This window comes from Staurois parvus, unplaced genomic scaffold, assembly GCF_062004578.1.
Source record: "Staurois parvus isolate SC_StPar_1 unplaced genomic scaffold, SC_StPar_1.0 ptg000506l, whole genome shotgun sequence".
Taxonomy (NCBI): domain Eukaryota; kingdom Metazoa; phylum Chordata; class Amphibia; order Anura; family Ranidae; genus Staurois; species Staurois parvus.
The window spans coordinates 514,447-533,416 of record NW_028318302.1 but is presented as its reverse complement, the minus strand read 5'-3'; the positions used below and the strand labels follow the sequence as shown (position 1 = coordinate 533,416).

The window sequence follows — 18,970 nt, the reverse complement described above, 5'->3', positions numbered from 1 at the left end:
CTGTTGAAAGTGAATAAAAACCCACCAGTAAAGCACTGAGAGACTATTTAGAAAAATAGGGTGTTGCCGTTATGGACAAGACTTCTTGTTTCTTGTACCTTGAGAATAAGATATAAAGCCTAATTGCACAATACAATAGCCCTACATTTAGTCTCAATTTTCTTTTTCTCCTGTTTTCATAAACAGGTGTATAGTGCACACGTTAGGATGTGAGAAGGCAATATATGGAAGAGAGACAAGTCATTAAAACTAAAACACACAAAACTTTGCCAATATTGACTATTTTGAATCCTTATATAATATAATATTTCCACAAAATGAAAGGTGAAATTTGATGTCTTGCTATTGACAAATTTTGCTGCTTATTTAATTTTGTTCAGCTTTACTAAATTCTAAATACTAATTTAATAAAAGATCTCTGCAAATACCTGATTCTCAAGATCTGCCTTCTTTTGCTTGTTCTCTTCTAGCTTCTGCTCAAGTTTAGCCAGCTTATCTTGTACCTCCTTCAAAGCTGCTTGTTTCTTTCGCAAACCGTCCATAGCAATCTTCAGTTCACTTTCTGCTTGGTTCAGCTTCACCTTTTTAGGTGCTACTACCTTGGCCACTCTAAAGTAATGAAAATACTTAATATGAAATATGTTGGTAATACACAAAACATGGCACATCATTTACCATTAGGGTCTTTTAGATTTGGATTGCAAATAAAAAGAACTGCCAAATTAATGTGATTTTTTTCCCACAGAGATACATAACAATAAAGATGCAATGCTATAAGTAAATGTAGCTTTTCAAAGATAAATCTTTTCTTTTGAGACATAATGAAAGCTTCCCATTTCTCTATTGTGCAGTAGGTCAGCATGGCAGTGGCAGATGTTTTTTTAAATTTGTTCCTTTTCAAAAAGAAAAATCATTTGCTTTTAGGGAACCATTTTTTCTATTTTTGCTGTTATGATTAAGCACTGATGCTCCTGAGGCAGGTCAAAGTAAGTTTCCTACTGCAAGGGTTAGATTATTGTTAAGAAATAGTTTTGGGGTTGGGTTACTGTTAGATTCAGGGGTTAGAGAGTTTAGTTTAACTATTAAAAGTTAAGATAAGATTTAAAGTGACACTAAAGGATATTTTTTTTGCCTTTAAAATGAAAAAAAGATAGGGCGTGTCCTGCCATGGAGCTGAATGGACGTAGGTGAGCTGTGCTCCATGTCAACCAAGCAGAGCCACGTGCTACTAGCACAGCATAGGGGTGTTATCCCTATGCCCACACAGAGGAGACTGAAAGCCCTCACTGTTCATCCATCCAGCAGGATTTTAGGGGATATTTCACAGACTCCACGCTGGCAGCTTCTGCTGCTATTTCCCCAGGTATGGCACCGGCTAAGGCAGCTTCAAAGTTGGCAGCGAAGAAAGATCATATGGCTTCTATTTGTAAAAGTCTGGCAGGTGTAGAATGCTCTCAGCGGTGATCTCTCTCCTGTCTCCTCTCTTGTATGGCCGATGGTCTCCCAGCCATCAGATTTAGCTGAACTACAGCACACAGATATTACATCTGCAGTCAGCACATTAACTGCAATCAATCCTGAAGCCTATCCCTACTAGGGATGACATGAGCTCTTGGACACAAGAAATAAAGGAGGCTTTCAGGATAAAGACAGATAAAATTAAAAAAAAAGGTATATTAGCCACGGTGGAACAACTTTCATGAACTACAACAAATTTCTGGGGGTCTGGTAGATCACAAGCTTAATAATGGCATGTATATTCAAAGAGTGCAGCGCAGTAAATAAAATATCATATCCAATAGTGCTGTTATAAATTAGTGCAAATAGTTCATATAGTGCAAAATTCGTATATAGGTGTGATTATAAAGCATAAATATATGTGACAATATTATGTGTATATAAATAAATAAAATTGCATATGAGAGTGATATTCTGTCCTCAATTGGTGTTGTTAAGTGAAGATCTCGTGCTCAGGTGAAAATACATTCCATGTGATACTTATTCCATTCGGTGAAGTGCAAGAAATATGGTAAAAATGCACACTCACCTGATGCGCATTTTAAATACGCAGTATTGTGTAAATGATGTAATCTGCCAGAGGTCCTCTTTAAAGGTAGAATGGGTATACAGCCTGGATAGGATCTCCCTCATCTGGGTCCGGAGCTGCCGCATATATTTATGCTATATAATCACACCTATATACGAATTTTGCACTATATGAACTATTTGCACTAATTTAATAACAGTACTATTGGATATGATATTTTATTTACTGCGCTGCACTCTTTGAATAAATATGCTATTGAAGGTTTCTGGTTTCCTTATAGTGCATTTTGCTGCTGATTTCATTTTGAGCGCTCGCTGATTTTTCTACTGCATGATAATAATGGCATACAATGCCAAGCTGCGGTTTCCAAAGACAGCAAAATCCTCTCTTGTATTAAAAGAGGTATAGACTCCAGAGAGAGAGATATAACTTTACCCCTGTACAAATCATTAGTAATACCTCATCTGGAATATGCAGTTCAGTTTTGGGCACCAATTCACAAAAAGAACATTGGGGAACTGGAGAAAGTACAGAGAAGGGCAACCAAACTGATAAGAGGCATGGAGGAGCTCAGCTATGAGGAAATATTAGAGGAACTGAATTTATTCTCTCTTGAGAAGAGGAGATTAAGGGGGGATATGGTCAACATGTATAAATACATCAGTGGTTCATACAGGGAATTTGGTATAGAGCTGTTCACCCTGCGGTCATCACAGAGGACAAGGGGGCACTATTTACATCTGGAGGAAAAGAAATTTAATCTCCAAACACGGAAAGGTTTCTTCACAGTAAGAGCTGAATTCTTTCTTAGATACATAGAATATAACTGGTTACTAACATTTATAGGTAAAGTTGATATAAGTAATATCCAATTCCCTCTCGGGGGATCAGGAAGGACATTTTTTCCCCTGCAGGAGCAAATTGTATCATTCTTTGCTGGATTTTTAGCCTTTCTCTGGATCAACTGTGGGTATAGGATTATAACTTTTTTTTTTAACGGTTGAACTGGATGGACTTTTGGCTTTTTTCAGCCAGACTAACTATGCAACTACAACACAGCTTTCCACACATCTGGACAAGGTAGAGAAAGCACAGGTTCACTACCATCAGGCTTTGATATCCAGGTGCCTGAGGATGGAAGATGCGGAAAACTGCATCAAAAGAAATAATATTAGATTGCGTGGTATTACGGAGGCTACTCCTGGCCCTCAGCTCAACGGTGGTGGCAATTTTGAAAAAGGAACCTTTGGACAACCCTATTGAATTAGATAGGGCGCACAGAGTGGCTGGACCAATGAGTCTTTCCGCCATTCGTCCTCGTGATGTGCTGTGTAGGGTACACTAATATCGTGTGAAAGAAGATATCTTATGGTGAGCCTGGCAGATGGGTCCAACAGAGTTTGATGAAGTACAGATCACTCTCTTACCTGATCCAAAACCACACTCACTATGTGAAGAGTGGCGAAGCCTCTTCTCAATCATATACAGGCGGTATGGGGCATCATATAGCTGGAGGCATCCATTTGTGTACGGGTAAGAAAAGAAGGTAACTTTTTCAGTTATCAACTTTGGAACAGTTACTGGCTCTTTTTGCCTTCTTGGGTACAGAGTCTATTGAAGTGCCTAATTGGTTTGATCCCATTGAAGAAAGTGATACTTGGCTGTGGAGAAGTGAGGCCCCCCTGGACTTTACTGGATATGGGGTCTGTTAATCTCTTTAGTCATTTACTAACATTGACTAGAGACTATTTATTTACAGCTCTATATATTTTAAGTCACATTAGTAACATTTTCCTCCTAGGGGCTAAATGTTATATTGCTGTATGTGGTGCTCAGTTGAATAGCTAAATGGCAAGCAGTGCTTAATATATGGATCCTCTCCTGGCCAACTTAGACAGGGTACAAGAGCAGAGAATCTAGGATTTACCCTTTTTTTCTCTCTCTCTAGTGAATATAATGAATGATGTTAGTATATTGTTTGTATATGCTATTTTTAAATATTGTATAGGGTTTTAACAATAACAATACCTTTAGGGTATTTAGCATGATGGAAGTAGGTATATGGGTGCATTTGTGTGTGTGGGTGTGTATGTAGGTAGGCATATATATGCATGTGATAGATAGGGTTGGTTTTCTCTTTTTTCTTTCTCTCCTTTTCTTTTTTTTTCTGCAGGAGATATAGGAGTTTCTGTAACACTTTGGATGTGTGATAAATTTATGAAATTAAATTAAACATTTATGCTATTATAATTTTTTTGTAATACTAGGTATACTTTTAACCCATACTTATTCTCCTGAAGCCTAAAAGAGGTAGGGTAAATTTTATTTTTTCTTCTTCTCATCTTTACTGGGGATGAAGATAAGGATGTTGGGCTAATTTTGGTGCTGAATTTTTTTTTGTACCCTTTCCAACTTTTTATTTTATATGGGGTGGTGATTTTTACAGCACCCCACATAGTAACCTATATTCATGACTTTTTAAGAGAAAGGAAGAGAAGGAGAAAGAAAACAAAGAAAATATCACTATCTTCAAATACCTACCGCTTATTATTTATGTGTGATCCTTTCACTGTGGCAGTTGGTGCTGCATACATTTTTATTTTAAGTATAAAAGTTTTTTTTTCTTTTCTTTTTCTGTTTAATAGTAGTTGTGTTTTACAATAGGGCTATATATTGTTTGTCCCCCGGATGGGAGGGTTGGTTATTTTGTATTCTTACTTGGTATTTTTCTGTCACAGAGGCTTAATGTGGATTTGTTAATTATCTCTCTTTATATTTAGCCCTATACAATTTGTGGAAGGATGTTAAGATTGGTCTGCTTGGTTAGACCAATAGTGTCCACTTGGTTTGGTGGTTGGACATTTCCCCCCATATAGGTGCACACTCTAAAACCCCTGGAGAGATAAGGGCATAGTGGTATCTTAGAAATTCTTTTCCTCTTTCTTTTCTTTCCTTTTTTTTTCTTTTTTTATTTTGTTGTTGTACCATGAACATGGTTAAAGTTGTTTCAATAGTTGGAGGTTAGAGGTCTGTGAGCCCCCTAAGAAACAGACACAGGTCCTTAGGGAATGCTGACGCATGCATATTTATGTCACATTCCTGCAAGAAATGCATTTTGTAAATAATAGACACCCACCACTAAAGAATGCAAGATATCCTATCTCAAATGATAGCTGCACAGACAATCCTAAATCCCGAGGGGTTTCTGGCCAAAGCCCTGCCATGGATCTTGGAGGATCAATTATTGCATCCTCAAGAAAGATACCTATTCCAGCATGGTAGGGTTGGTGACCAGGCTGTCATTTTTGCCAGTGTATACTTTCCTGATATCTCTCAGCTCATATTTCTAGAGTCTTGCCTGGCAGACATCACTCATTTTGCTGTAGGGAAGATTATTATGGGGGGAGATTTTAACCTGGCAATAGACCCCTTCTTAGATCTATTTTGGGGTACCTCACACTTTTCTTACCCATATTTAGGGAGATTTAAACAATGTCTACAAGAGGCCAAACTTGTAGACACAAGGGGGTTTATTTACTAAAGCTGGAGAGTCCAAAATCAGACTCCCTTCTGCATAGAAACCAATCAGCTTCTAACCTCAGCTTGTTCAATGAAGCTTTTGGCAATGAAACCTGGAAGCTGATTGGTTTCTATGCAGAAGGGAGTCTGATTTTGGACTCTCCAGCTTTAGTAAATAAACCCCAAGGCATCTTTAGCATCATAATGTGCTGAACTATATATACTACTGTCCTGTACACCAGTCTTACTCTAGGATTGACTATTTATATTAGATCCCACACATTTGAAGAGGATGTGAGAGAAACCACCATGGAGTCCATGATTGTTTCTGACCATGCTCCCATTACTGTATCTTTCTCGCTCTCCTCACAACCTGTACAGCATAAAAGGTGGAGCCTTAATGAGAGCAATCTACAGGATGAAACGTATAGGGCAGAGCTTCAAGTGTATCTTCTATCATTCTTTTTATTAAATGCCTCCTCTGACACCAGACTGTTGACAGTCTGGGAAGCACACAAGAGTTTTATCCAGGGATCTCTAATTAAGTTAGGCTCGAGAAGCAAAAAAGAAAATCACAAAATACTGAATTAACAGCTCATATACATAATTTAGAAGCTCAATCTTGGTGGTGAGTGTTGCCTGACATGAAGATATTGCGTCCAGTACTTTTGCCGTTTCAGCCACCTGGGATTCTGAGTTAGAAGCGAAGGCACCACCATTTTCCTAAAGCCATTTATTATCAAATAGCTGTTTGGCTCCTTTTTAAATCATAATGATAGCATTAATCACCTAAATGGCCATGATCAAAAGTTTACATACCCTGGAATGTTTGGCCTTGGTACAGACACACAAGGTGACACACATGGGTTAAAATGCCAATTAGAGGTTAATGTTGCACATCTGTGGCTTTTTAAATTGCACTTAGTGTCAGTGTATAAATAGTCAATGAGTTTGTTAGCTCTTATGTGGAAGCACTGACTAGGCTAGATACTGAGCAATGGGGATCAGAAAAGAGCTGTCAAAAGTCCTGCGTAACAAGGTAATGGAACTTTTATAAAGATGGAAAAGGACATATAAAGATGTCCAAAGCCTTGAATATTCCAATCAGTACTGTTAAATCACCTATTAAGAAGTGGAAAGTTCAGGTATCTCTTGATACCAAGCCAAGGTCAGGTAGACCAAGAAAGATTGCAGCCATAACTGACATAATGATTTTTGTTATCATTATGATTTAAAAAGGAACCAAACAACTATTTGATAATAAATGGCTTCGTATGATCATCATCCTTCAATAAAAGAGCATTTTTTGGCATGATCAGTTATATTTTCAATATCAATGCCAAAATTTCACAATTTCTGCCAGAAAAAAAGAATTAGACCTTCTGACCTTGTTATTGTTACTTTCTGCACTTTCCTATTTTCCTGACAAGTGCACACATAATTTCCTGGAAGGGCACCATAAAGGATAGGGAGTAAGGTAAAATTGATATCAATGGGTTACAATCAGGAATAAATACTGTACCTAGCAGAAATTGTAATTCATCCCCATTTTCCAAAACTAAAATCAACATATTGCTTGAGGGATCATTTTATAGATGACCATAAAGTACTATTGCTCTCCTCCTCTTCCAAATCTCCAAATCTTTTTTTTTCTGCTGTGATCTGACATTATTTTAGAGTGTGGCTGCATTCATTCTCCATGGTCCCACTGTATGTAAGAATGTTGCTTGCTCCTGAAATGGAATAGGGACTATGGGAACTGTAGTGTGCATGGAGCATTGCACTCACAACTAGCATGCACTGCTCTTTCCAAACAAAAAGTGAGGGAAAAAGGAGAGGTTTGAGAGCTCACAGGGATGTTACAAGGAGGCAGAAAAACACAGCAAGTATGGATTAATTAAAATGATGATATTATTTAGTGTCACTTTAAATGTTTAAGTTATATTTTAAAAAGTTATGGTATGCTTTAAAATTTACATTATGTTTAGGCCCAAAAACCCTGCACCAAAAGATTATCACACCATGCTCTCAGCACCAAGGACCAATGTACCAGTTAATAATATGGCCAAATAATGACACAAAGCAGCTGATTTACTAAAAATGGAGAGTGCAAAATCTGATGCAGCTGTGCATGGTAGCCAATCAACGTCTAACTTAAGCTTTGACAAAAAACCTGGAAGCTGATTGGTTGCTTTGCAGAGCTGCACCACATTTTGCACTCTCCAGTTTTAGTAAATCAACCCCAAAGGGTGTTACGATATAGTGAGCACAGTACATGTCTTGATGCTTAATGGTTAATGATGCTAATAGTGTTCGTGACAATGAGAAAGTGTAAGCAGCTCCTATTCAACTAACAGAATAATGAAATCTGTGGGTACCTAACTACAATGTGATTCAAAATTAAGATTTTATCATTTAATCTGTGGTCTACAGAATACAAATTATCTCCACCAATCTTGCTATTTTCGTAGTACCAATTTCTTTGCTTAGATGTTAATTCTCCCAGGCTAGTACATTACATGTGAGATGTGAAGAAGGTTCAGGAGGGAAGTTTTTTTATGACAAAGCTAAGATCAACAACCAGGGATACGAACTCAAACTAGCAGGAGGACAGTACAAAACTGACCAAAGAAAGCATTGTTTACCAAAATAGTAATTGATTCTTATGATAGACTTCCAACAGAAGTAGTTAGCTAATCAATAATAAGTGATATTAAACACACTTGAGACAAAACTAGATCTATACTAAGAGAAACATTTTAAAAATGCAAAAAATAAACAAAAAAGGGGGAGCAGACCACTGCCATCTGTCTTCTATGTATCTACATGCGGTAAATACAACATATTGTATTTGTTCTTACTTGTCATATGAATCCATGGCAATCACCCATTTACAAAGCCCCTCTGCAGCTGTAGATGCATTTCGAATTTTATCTGGAACAAATTCAGCATTGGTAATATATTGTTTTCGTATTATGGTCATATAAGCTGGTGGAATACTATCTTTATCATAATCATGAAGTGACTGAAGAAATTTCATATCTCCCAAAACTCTTTTTGCTGGTCCCCAGTAATCTTCCATCTTTCGTCCTGTACCAGTAGGATCTGGTATCTTATCAGGCTTCACTCCTTTTAATATGCAAATTGCTTCCATGACAAGTTTTACTCCAGCAGGGGGACTTTTCATAGACTTCATCACTGTGATGTCCTAAAGCAAACACAACATATATTAATACTTTTACATTTCCAAGTAGAATATTTGTAATTAGAATTCTTTAGTTGAAGTTCAGTGTGTTATTACAGGTCTGAAATATGTCTAAACTCCTCAGTTACTTGATAATCCTATAATGAACAGACACAGAGGGATATATTTACTAAAACTGAAGCACTCAGAATCTGGTGCAGCTGTGCATGGTAGCCAATCAGCTTCTAACTTCAGCTTGTTCAATTTAAGCTTTGGCAATAAAACCTGGAAGCTGACTGGTTTCTATGCAGAGCTGGACCAGATTTTGTATGATCCGTCATTAGTAAATAACTGGCAGAGTAGTTCAGGTTTTTATTCATCTGTCAATATTTCATTTTAATGAAGAATCTATTTAAGTTATCATGTCCCTAGTAAACATTATCTTAAGGCATATCTGAATGCCCCCCCCCCAAACTAATATATTGCAGTTTACCAATCTTTAGATGTAGTGGCTGCATTAGCCTACTTTTTTCAGGCTTCTCTCCTTTGCTTTTTTTGCAGAACTGCCTTGTAAAAAGAACTGTCCCTTTATGGGCATGCTCAATTCTCAACTGTATCTTTGGAGGCAGCCATGGATGTCACACAGGCTGGACTTCATGGAGAATTGGTGGGACTAGTTGTTTACAGAAGATAAATAAGATTTGCTGTCTTTTGACCTCACAAGAAGTGAAAAAGACACAAGTCAAGATTATGTATATTTCTGTAGTTGCCAATATTGTTCTCAGCCTGAATAACAAAAAAACAAATGAAGCCACTGCCTCTAAGGATTGTAAGCTGCAATGTGTTACATTTTTGTTTTTGAGTTTAGGCCCCATGTACACGGGACACTTCTGAACGATGGAAACTGACTGCTGGAAAACGTAGGTTAAAAAACGTCTGTTTAGCCACGTTTGCATAACGCGTTTATGCGTGTTTGCGTTTAGAAGCGTTATTAAAGATAAGCACAAGAGAACCTCCCAAATGCACAGAATGCACTGAAAAGTGGTAAATTATTAACTATTTCAGACTGTTTCATAGAAATACAGAGAGTAGAAGCAGAGACAGCAGTATGTGTTGAGATAATTAGGTGTGAGTTGCTCATTAACATTTCTTTTGTTTCCAAGGGTGGGAAAGGTGTCTGGTGGAGTCATTAAGGTCACCTGGTAGGGGGTCTGCATGAGGAATTTGACAAGCTTGGTAGGAACATCCTGTGTACAGTGTTTTGTCCATCTGAGTACCTTGAAAATGCTTTGCATGCATTTTTCATGATGGAAAAAGACTCTGGACAGCATTGGGAACTGGAAGAGTTAAAAACATTTTCAAACACTTATAAACGCAATTTGCCACGTTTAGCCGCGTTTACAAATGTTTTGTGTTTGAAACGCTGATAAAAGCAACTGCTGAACGCAAGTTTTCTGCGTTCAAAAAAACGAGTGTAAACTCAAATGCCTGTAAACGACTGTAAATGAAGATGTGTACATGGACACATAGGAAAACATTAGGGTGAGTTCAAGGGCTGCTGAAAAAAACGCTGAACAGCTCCTAAACGTGAGTTTATCGGCTGCAGTGTACATGAGCCCTTAGATATACTTTAATGAAGAAACATAATTGTATAGTGTGGCAGAAATATTTCTGCGATGTTCTTTATAAGATACACACAAAATGCTAATTCTTCTCATTACCACTTAACCACTTGCCCTCCGGAAAATTTACTACCCTTCTGGTCATGCAATCCTGTACCCAAATGAAATTTAAGTCCTTTTTTTCAAACAATTCAAGCTTTTTTTTGGTGGTATTTGATCACCACTGAGACTTTTATTTTTTTGTGATATAAATGAAATAGACCGAAAATTTAGAAAAATAAACACATTTTCTACTTTCTGTTAAAACACATATCCAATAGACTCAAATTTAGTCATAAATTGAGGCCAAAATGTATTTTGCTACATGTCTTTGGTAAAAACAAATCCCAATATGTGTATATTTATTGGTTTGTGTGACAATTATAGCATCTACATACTATGGTATATACACTAAAGTATATTGCCGAAAGTATTGGGACCCCTCTCTGAATCATTGGATTCAGGTTTTGAAATCACCTCAATGGCCACAGGTCTAGGAAATCAAGCACCTAGGCATGCAGACTGCTTCTATAAACATTTGTGAAAGAACGCGTTGCTCTCAGGAGCTCAGTGAATTCAAGAGTGGTACCGTGATAGGTTGCCACCGGGAAATAAGTCCACCCGTGAAATTTCCTTGCTACTAAATATTCCATGGTCAGCTTTTAGTGGTACTATAACAAAGTGGAAGCAACTTAGAACAACAGCAACTCAGCCATGAACTGGTAGGCCACATAAACTGACAGGCGGAGTCAGTGCATGCTGAAGTGCACAGGACGCAGAGGTTGCCAAGTGTCTGCAGAGTCAATAGCTAAAGACCTCCAAACTCTGTGTGGCCTTCAGAGTATCACAACAGTGCATAGAGAGCTTCATGGAATGGGTTTCCATGGCCGAGCTGCTGCATCCAAGCCTTACATCACCAAGTGCAATGCAAAGCTTCTAGAGCAGTGGAGCCATGTTCTCTGGAGTGACGAATCATGCTTCTCTGTCCGGCAATCCAATTGACATGTCACATGAGTTTGGCGATTGCCAGGAGAATGGTACTTGCCTGACTGCATTGTGCCAAGTGTAAAGTTTGGTGGAGGGGGGTTATGGTGTGGGATTGTTTTTCATTGTTTTTTAAATGGCTTGACCCCTCAGTTCCAGTGAAGGGAACTCTTAAGGCAGCAGCACACCAAGACATTTTGGGCAATTTCATGCTCACAGCTTTGTGTGAACAGTTTGGGGATGGCCCCTTCCTGCTCCAACATGACTGTGCACCAGTGCACAAAGCAATGTCTATAAAGACATGGATGAGCGAGTTTGGAGTGGAGGAACTTGACTGGCCTGCACAGAGTCCTGACCTCAACCTGATAAAGCATCTTTGGGATGAATTAGAGTGGAGACTGTGAGCTAGGCTTTCTTGTCCGACTTCAGTGCCTGACCTCACAAATGCTCTTCTGGCAGAATGGTCAAACATTCCCAAAGACACACTTCTAAACCTTGTGAACAGCCTTCCCAGAAGAGTTAAAGATGTTATATCTGCAAAGGGTGGGCCAACTCAATATTGAACCCTACAGACTAAAACTGAGATTCCAGGTGCCATTAAAGTTCATGGGTGTGTGTAAAGGCAGGCGTCTGAATACTTTTGGCAATATAGTGTATATTGGGATTTACGCAGCTTTTATTTTCTGACTTCCTATCACATTTCTTGAGGTGCTAAAATGCCAGGGAAGTATAACCCCCCCAAATGACCCCTTTTCGGAAAGTAGACACCCCAAGGAATTTGCTGAGAGGCATATTGAGTCCATAAAAGATTTTATGTTTTGCCAAAAATTTTTGGAAAATGTCAAAACATTTTTTTTTACACAAAGTTGTCAATTAAATTATATATTTTTCACACATGCCATGGGTATATGCGGAATAATACCTCAAAACACATTCTTCTACTACGAGTATGGGGATACCACATGTGAGAGACTATTTGGCAGTGTCAGGAATGGACTCGCCAATAGTGGTGGGACTCACCTGCCTTGTGGGCTGCAGTACCAGGGCTGGCCAGCGGGTGCTCTCAGCAACCAGAGGCTCATTCCTGCAATCAGTCAAAACACCTGACGCTGATTGCAGGAGGTTCATATAAGGAATGACCAGGCCTGTGATCTGGGCCTTGGTTTATGTTGCCCATGAGCCCCTGTATCTTGTGCCTGATTCCTGTTACCTGTGTTCCTGTAGTGCGTTCCTTGTTGCCGACCCTGCCTGTTCTGATCTATGCTGACATTCTCCTGCTCTGACCCCCGGCTCGTCCCTGACCATCCTTCTGCCTGATCCTCTGTACCGTGCTGCCCGTGAGTTACTGAACCCGGTGTGTGACCTGACAACCCTTGTCTGCTGCTTGTACCGTGCCTGTCCCCACCGTTACTGACCCGGCTAGTCTGACCACGCTTGCTCCTGACTGTCATCCATCCATCCCGCTCGGACCTGGACCTGCCAGCACTCTCTACCACAGCCGGACGCACTCAGGGGTCGTGACCTGGTTCCAGTCTGCACCAAGTCCATCCCCACCATCAGGGGCCCTGGTGAATAGCAGGCTGGGATTTAGACCCCGCGCCCTAAGGAAATCCATGCTGTGGGCTTGGCCTGCCTGACCACTCCACCTCTCCAGCCCTGACTGCACTGTGTACCTATTGGTTTGTTTTGTTTGAACTGTGTACCTATTGGTTTGTTTGTTTGCACTGTGTACCTATTAGTTTGTTTGTTAGCACTGTGTTACCTATTAGCTTAAGGTTAGTTTTGTTTGCTCTGTGTTTGTTTATTTGTGCAGCTAATAATAAATATTATTATTGTAGCAGGCTCCTTGCACAAGAGGATTCAGAAGGAATCACATGTTCAGCAGTCAGTCCCTCCTCTCTCCCCTATTTGTAAAACCTGGGCATTCTGCCAAGTTCATGACTCATCCACTACACAGCAAAGAACGCTGGGGGGGGGGGAGGAAGCAGGAAGTGAAGGGGAGAGGAGAGAGACAGGAGGCTGGAGAAAAGACAGGGACACGTGGAGCCCGTCCAAGCAGAGGAGGAGGCACTACAGCACCCAGCGCGGATAGAGGGACCCTGCTGTGTGTTCAGAGTCTGGTGAGCTGTCCCCCTGGAGAGAGTAAGACACACCATTTACACTTTGCATATAGACTGGGACATCCACACCCCACTGCTGGGATCTCACCCATCCGGGGCCCTGTGCAAGCCACAGATCCCCCTGCCTGCTTTGCCCCTCACCACCAGTGTAATTGAGACTGTCTGCCCTGGGGACTGACACATACTAGGAGATTGCATCCTGCGACTGCCCCTGGTCTTGGGGTGCTTTGTGTTGCTTTTAGACACTGAGATTGGATCCTCTCAGCCCAGAAACCTAGTGAAATCTGATGTAACCCACACCAGCTGAAACTCCAAAGAAGCCTTCAGCTGCTATTTACTTCATTGTAAGGACTAAACATGCACCAACTAGAGCTCCACCGTTACAAGGACTGAAGTGGGGGAATCTGGCTTAGTAGCTTTATTAGAGGTACCTCTTTATTGTATTCTGTTCTGACTCTGAGGTGATTTTTGGCTAACGCCCCTCAGAAGCAGAATCATACACCGGTGTGGGTAATACATTTCATTGAGTATAAGTAAGTTTATTTGTTTGATATCAGTTGTATTCTGCTTAAAGTGCGACTCTGCCATCCGGAGACTCTTGGCTGTGAAGCCCTCTAGTGGCAGACCAAATTTACTGCATTGCATAAAAGAAGAAAAGTAAGTTTTGAAGTTGAAAGGGGAACCCATCCCCTCTACACTGCATTTCATTCTCCATAAAATTGTTCTTGTTTCATTTAACCCTGTGTCAGCAAATTTCTTGGCGGGGTATTTGCTATTCAGTACCAGTTGTGCCAGAGGGATTGGGTTTGCTTAGGGTTGGATCTATTGAGCGCAGGACCCATAATATATTCCAGCTTGTCCCAAGGGGCAGTGCTACATTATTATACCATATCTGAAGCCTGTGTTTCCCTGTGTCAGTCCACACACCTCTGGTCATACCCGGATCCCTAACAGGCAGTCTAGCCACATACAGGCCTCCAAAATCCAATTATCACCGTCAAGCTTTAAAAGGGCATATTTCCTCTTGTCACTTCTTCACTACCAATTACAGTTTTGGAGGCCCTAAAATGCCAGGATAGTACAAACACCCCCCCAAATTACCCCGTTTTGGAAAGTAGAAGCCCACAGGAATAGGAAGCATGGTGAGTATGTTTCAGTTATTTTTTGTCACAGGGTGTTGAAAAAGAAAAAAAGACAAGAAAAAATTAATTTTTCTTTCTTCATTTTCCAAAAACGTGTGGCAACAAATGAGACCTGCAAAATACTCACCATGCCCCTTAGCAAATATCTTGGAGTGTCTACTTTCCAAAAAGGGGTCATTTGGGGGGGGGGGGTTGCTTCTACTATCCTGAATTTTTATGCCCAGCATAAAAGCCAAGCCTTTTCTAACACTTTCTCTTTACATAAAAAACAGTTTTTTTGCTAAAAACTTTTAACCTCCAAACATATATTTTTTTAAATCAGAAGCCCTAGAGAATAAAACGTGTTGCAATTTTTTATGTCACACAGTATTTGCGCAGCCATTTTTCAAATGCATTTTTTAAAAAAAATACACTTGTTTGAATTTTAAAGCACAAAAAACACAATACATTCCCAACTGTTTCATAAACTATAAAAGAGGATGTTATGTCAAGTAAATAGATACAAAACATGAAATGCTTTAAAATTGTGCACGTTCGTGCAACAGGGATAAACTACGTACATTTGTAATATCCATAGGTGATGCTTTAAAAGCCGTTACAGGTTACCACTTTATATTTCCACATGAGGTCTAGTGCTAGAATTACTGCTCTAAATTGGACATTTATGGTGATACCTCACATGCATGGCAAAATCTCTGTTTAGATACGAACACTGGACCGACGCTTGCATTCGCCTGTGCGTGTGAGCAAGAGGAGGGTGGGGGTGAATTTTTTTTTATTATGTATTTTGCTTTTTTTATTTTTACACTGTCTATATTTATACTGTCCCTTTAATTTTTTTAATCACTTTTATTGTTATCACAGGGAATGTAAATATCCTCTGTGATAGCAATAGGCAGTGACAGGTACTCTCTTCTGAGAAATCAGGGGTCTATTAGACTCTAGATCTCTCCTCTGCCCTTAAAGCATCTGATCCCACCAAGATTGATGTGATCAGATCAGCGTAGGGAAAAGCATAGTTTGATCTGGTATTACGGGTCAAACTTGAAGGTGAGCGCAATAGTGTGTCAGAGGTGGATGAGCACTAAGGGGTGACACAGGAGCACCATACATGTGTATACAGTAGTGTGATCACACAGACCCACCTGGAGTACAGAGGATTTAAAGGAACAGTTCACTATTTAGAACGGTTCATTTGATATTTGTGTACACTATTCATTTTGCACTGATATATGCAGTTCTATGGGTATTATATGTATGTGTTGATATATATTTGATGTAGCACATATTATTGTCACTAAGCATAATTTCTGTTTTCACTATTCGTTTACACATGTTGGATATTAGTAAACCCTCCCATATAGCCAAGGAAGCTGCAATCTTAACCTCTGTTTGATCTGCAGTTGCCAAGATGCTGCACATGTGATCAGTTATGACACAAGTCATTTGATGGTTTGACAGCTGGATTGAGAGCACAAGCAAATGTGGCAGTAACTGTATTTAACGGGGGGTTTAGACACTCTGATGTTACTCTTCATGGAATGGCTGCTTGCACCACGCAGGGAGAGCTGATAATGAACATTTTTTTTACCTAGTAAAAATGTTATATTGTTGGAATACTTTTAATAAATGGTTTTACACAATGGAACCCTATGTCTTCTCCTGTCTCTAAATATGGAAAACTTATGAATTGGGAAGTGGCTCCTGAATTATTAGCAAGCACAACTGACCCACTTCATTACTAAGAGGCTTCTGGTCTGGTGAGCTATCATATGTTTGGGTGATTTAATTCACAGCATGTGTTTACTGGCAGCACACACTGGGAGAAGAATTAGCAAGGAAAGTGATTTGAATGCTGTGGAGCACTAAGCACCATTTGGACACTGTTCTGGTCTTTTGATTGGATTTACAGCCCATGTGCATTAGGATATATGGATGCATATGTCACATTGTGGTAGCACTGGTCACGTTACTGAAGGCAGAAGCACAGTAGGAGATGTTACAATTGTTTATTATTTAAATTGTTTATGAATTGTTTTAGAACTGCAAGTTATTGCAAGCACTATTTAAAAGGGGATGTTACATTGGTTCATTACTGATGCACTTTAATCAATATCTGTATGATCAGATAGCACTGTACATTTTTATCTTTTCTTTAATCTTTCACGGCATGCCTTGAATGTAACTGTTTTTGGAAAAAGTCAAATCGATGGGTTTGACTTCCGCTTTAGGTTACACAGCCAGCAGAGTCTAAGTACTGCACTTGCCCTTAACACTGGCTAATACAAAGAATCCCTATATGGCTTGATCTATATTTCACTTAGAAGGTCTTGAGGAAAGTTGTCAATAGCATATTCCAAAACTGCTGCAGCCATGTGCTACACGTATAGTACATGTGCCCTGCATAAGTTTACCATGTCACCAAGAAATTGGTAGAGTTGGTTTTCCCACTACCACAACACATCTATAACTCCATTGGGTGAGTTACCTCTCAAATGTAAATGACACTTACAGCAACAGGAATAAGAGGGGGGGGGGGCAGTAGAGGTCTACGTAGAACAGAACATAGGATAAGTATAGAGTAGACTATACAGTACAGGTGAAACTCGAAAAATTAGAATATCGTGCAAAAGTTCATTTATTTCAGTAATGCAACTTAAAAGGTGAAACTAATATATGAGATAGACTCATTACGTTTTGGTGCTTTTGGCAGTGTGGGCAGGTGCCAAATCCTGCTGGAAAATGAAGTCAGCATCCCCATAAAGCTTGTCTGTGGAAGGAAGCATAAAGTGCTCCAAAATCTCCTGGTAGACAGCTGCGTTGACCCTGGACTTAATGAAGCACAGTGGACCAACACCAGCAGATGACATGGCTCCCCAAATCAACACAGACTGTGCAAACTTCACACTGGACTTCAAGCATCTTGCAGTGTGTGCCTCTCCATTCTTCCTCCATACTCTGGGTCCTTGGTTTCCAAATAAGATGCAAAAGTTGCTCTCATCAGAAAAGAGGACTTTGGACCACTGAGCAACAGACCAGGTCTGTTTTTCTTTAGCCCTTGTAAGACGATTCTGACGTTGTTTGTTTTTCAGGAGCAGCTTGACAAGAGGAATACGACATTTGAAGCCCATGTCCAGGATCCGTCTGTGTGTGGTGACTCTTGATGCACTGACTCCAGCCTCAGTCCACTCCTTGTGAAAGTCCCCAACACTTTTGAATGGCCTTTTCCTGACAATCCTCTCCAGGCTGCGGTCATCCCTGCTGCTTGTGCACCTTTTTCTTCCACACTTTTCTCTTCCGCATAACTTTCTATTAATGTGCTTTGATACAGCACTTTGGGAACATCCAACTTCTTTTGCAATTACCTTTTGAGGCTTTCCCTCCTTATGGAGGGTGTCAATGATGGTTTTCTGCACAACTGTCAGGTCAACAGTCTTTCCCATGATTGTGATTCCTACTGGACCAGACTGAGAGACCATTTAAAGGCTCAAGAACCCTTTGCAGGTGTTATGGCTTAATTAGCTGATTAGAGTGGGACACTTGCAGCCTAGAATATTGCACCTTTTCACAATATTCTGATTTACTGAGATTGTGGATTTGGGGTTTTCATGAGCTGTAAGCCATAATCATCACAATTATGACAAATCATGGCTTGAACTATCTTGCTTTGCAAGTAATGAGTCTATCTCATATATTAGTTTCACCTTTTAAGTTGCATTACTGAAATAAATGAACTTTTGCACGATATTCTAATTTTTCTAGTTTCACCTGTATATGCAACAACAGGAAGACGAGGAAGGTCTGGGGTACCAGTGGACTGCATGCAAAAGAACATTAAAGAAGTATACACTGCATACTCAACAATTTTCAGGGTGTATTAAATGAGTCAATTAAAGGGACTTTTATAAAAATTATAGGAAGGAAAGTAGGAACAAAGTTATGACATCAGTGACCCATCAGATTCCTTGTTTAAGTGGCAACAATTCTAAGTTTGTTCCCATGTTTTTCCCCAATTTTGAATCATTCCAGTCTTTATGCAAGCACCCTATAAATGAAAAGTTTTAATTTCCCCCAAAACATCAATCATTAAACAAAATACGGAATATGGAGGGGGAGATGGCAGAAGAGAAATTTAAGACTTTAGATCACCTCCACAGTAGGCTATCCAGGCCATCCATATCTTATCAAATTTCCTAGGACAATTGCGAAAGGTAGCACTGTATCGATAATTGCACACCAAGATGCAACAGTTGGAGGCAGAGATAACTTCCATTTAACAAGAATTTCCCTCCTCATGTAAAAGGAAGCAAAAA

The 18,970-nt window shown here is 39.7% G+C and overlaps 1 protein-coding gene across 1 annotated transcript in view; it reads right to left on the bottom strand.

Annotated features, from left to right (window-relative positions):
• The window catches only part of DNAH7 (dynein axonemal heavy chain 7), a 519,305-nt gene that overhangs the window by 220,646 nt on the left and 279,689 nt on the right, over positions 1-18,970 (bottom strand). The window contains exons 46-47 of the mRNA XM_089689972.1: positions 8,428-8,774; positions 429-609 (exon numbers count right to left, since the gene is read on the bottom strand). Coding sequence (XP_089546098.1) covers positions 429-609; positions 8,428-8,774 — 528 coding nt within the window. The remainder of the gene's footprint in view (positions 1-428; positions 610-8,427; positions 8,775-18,970) is intronic.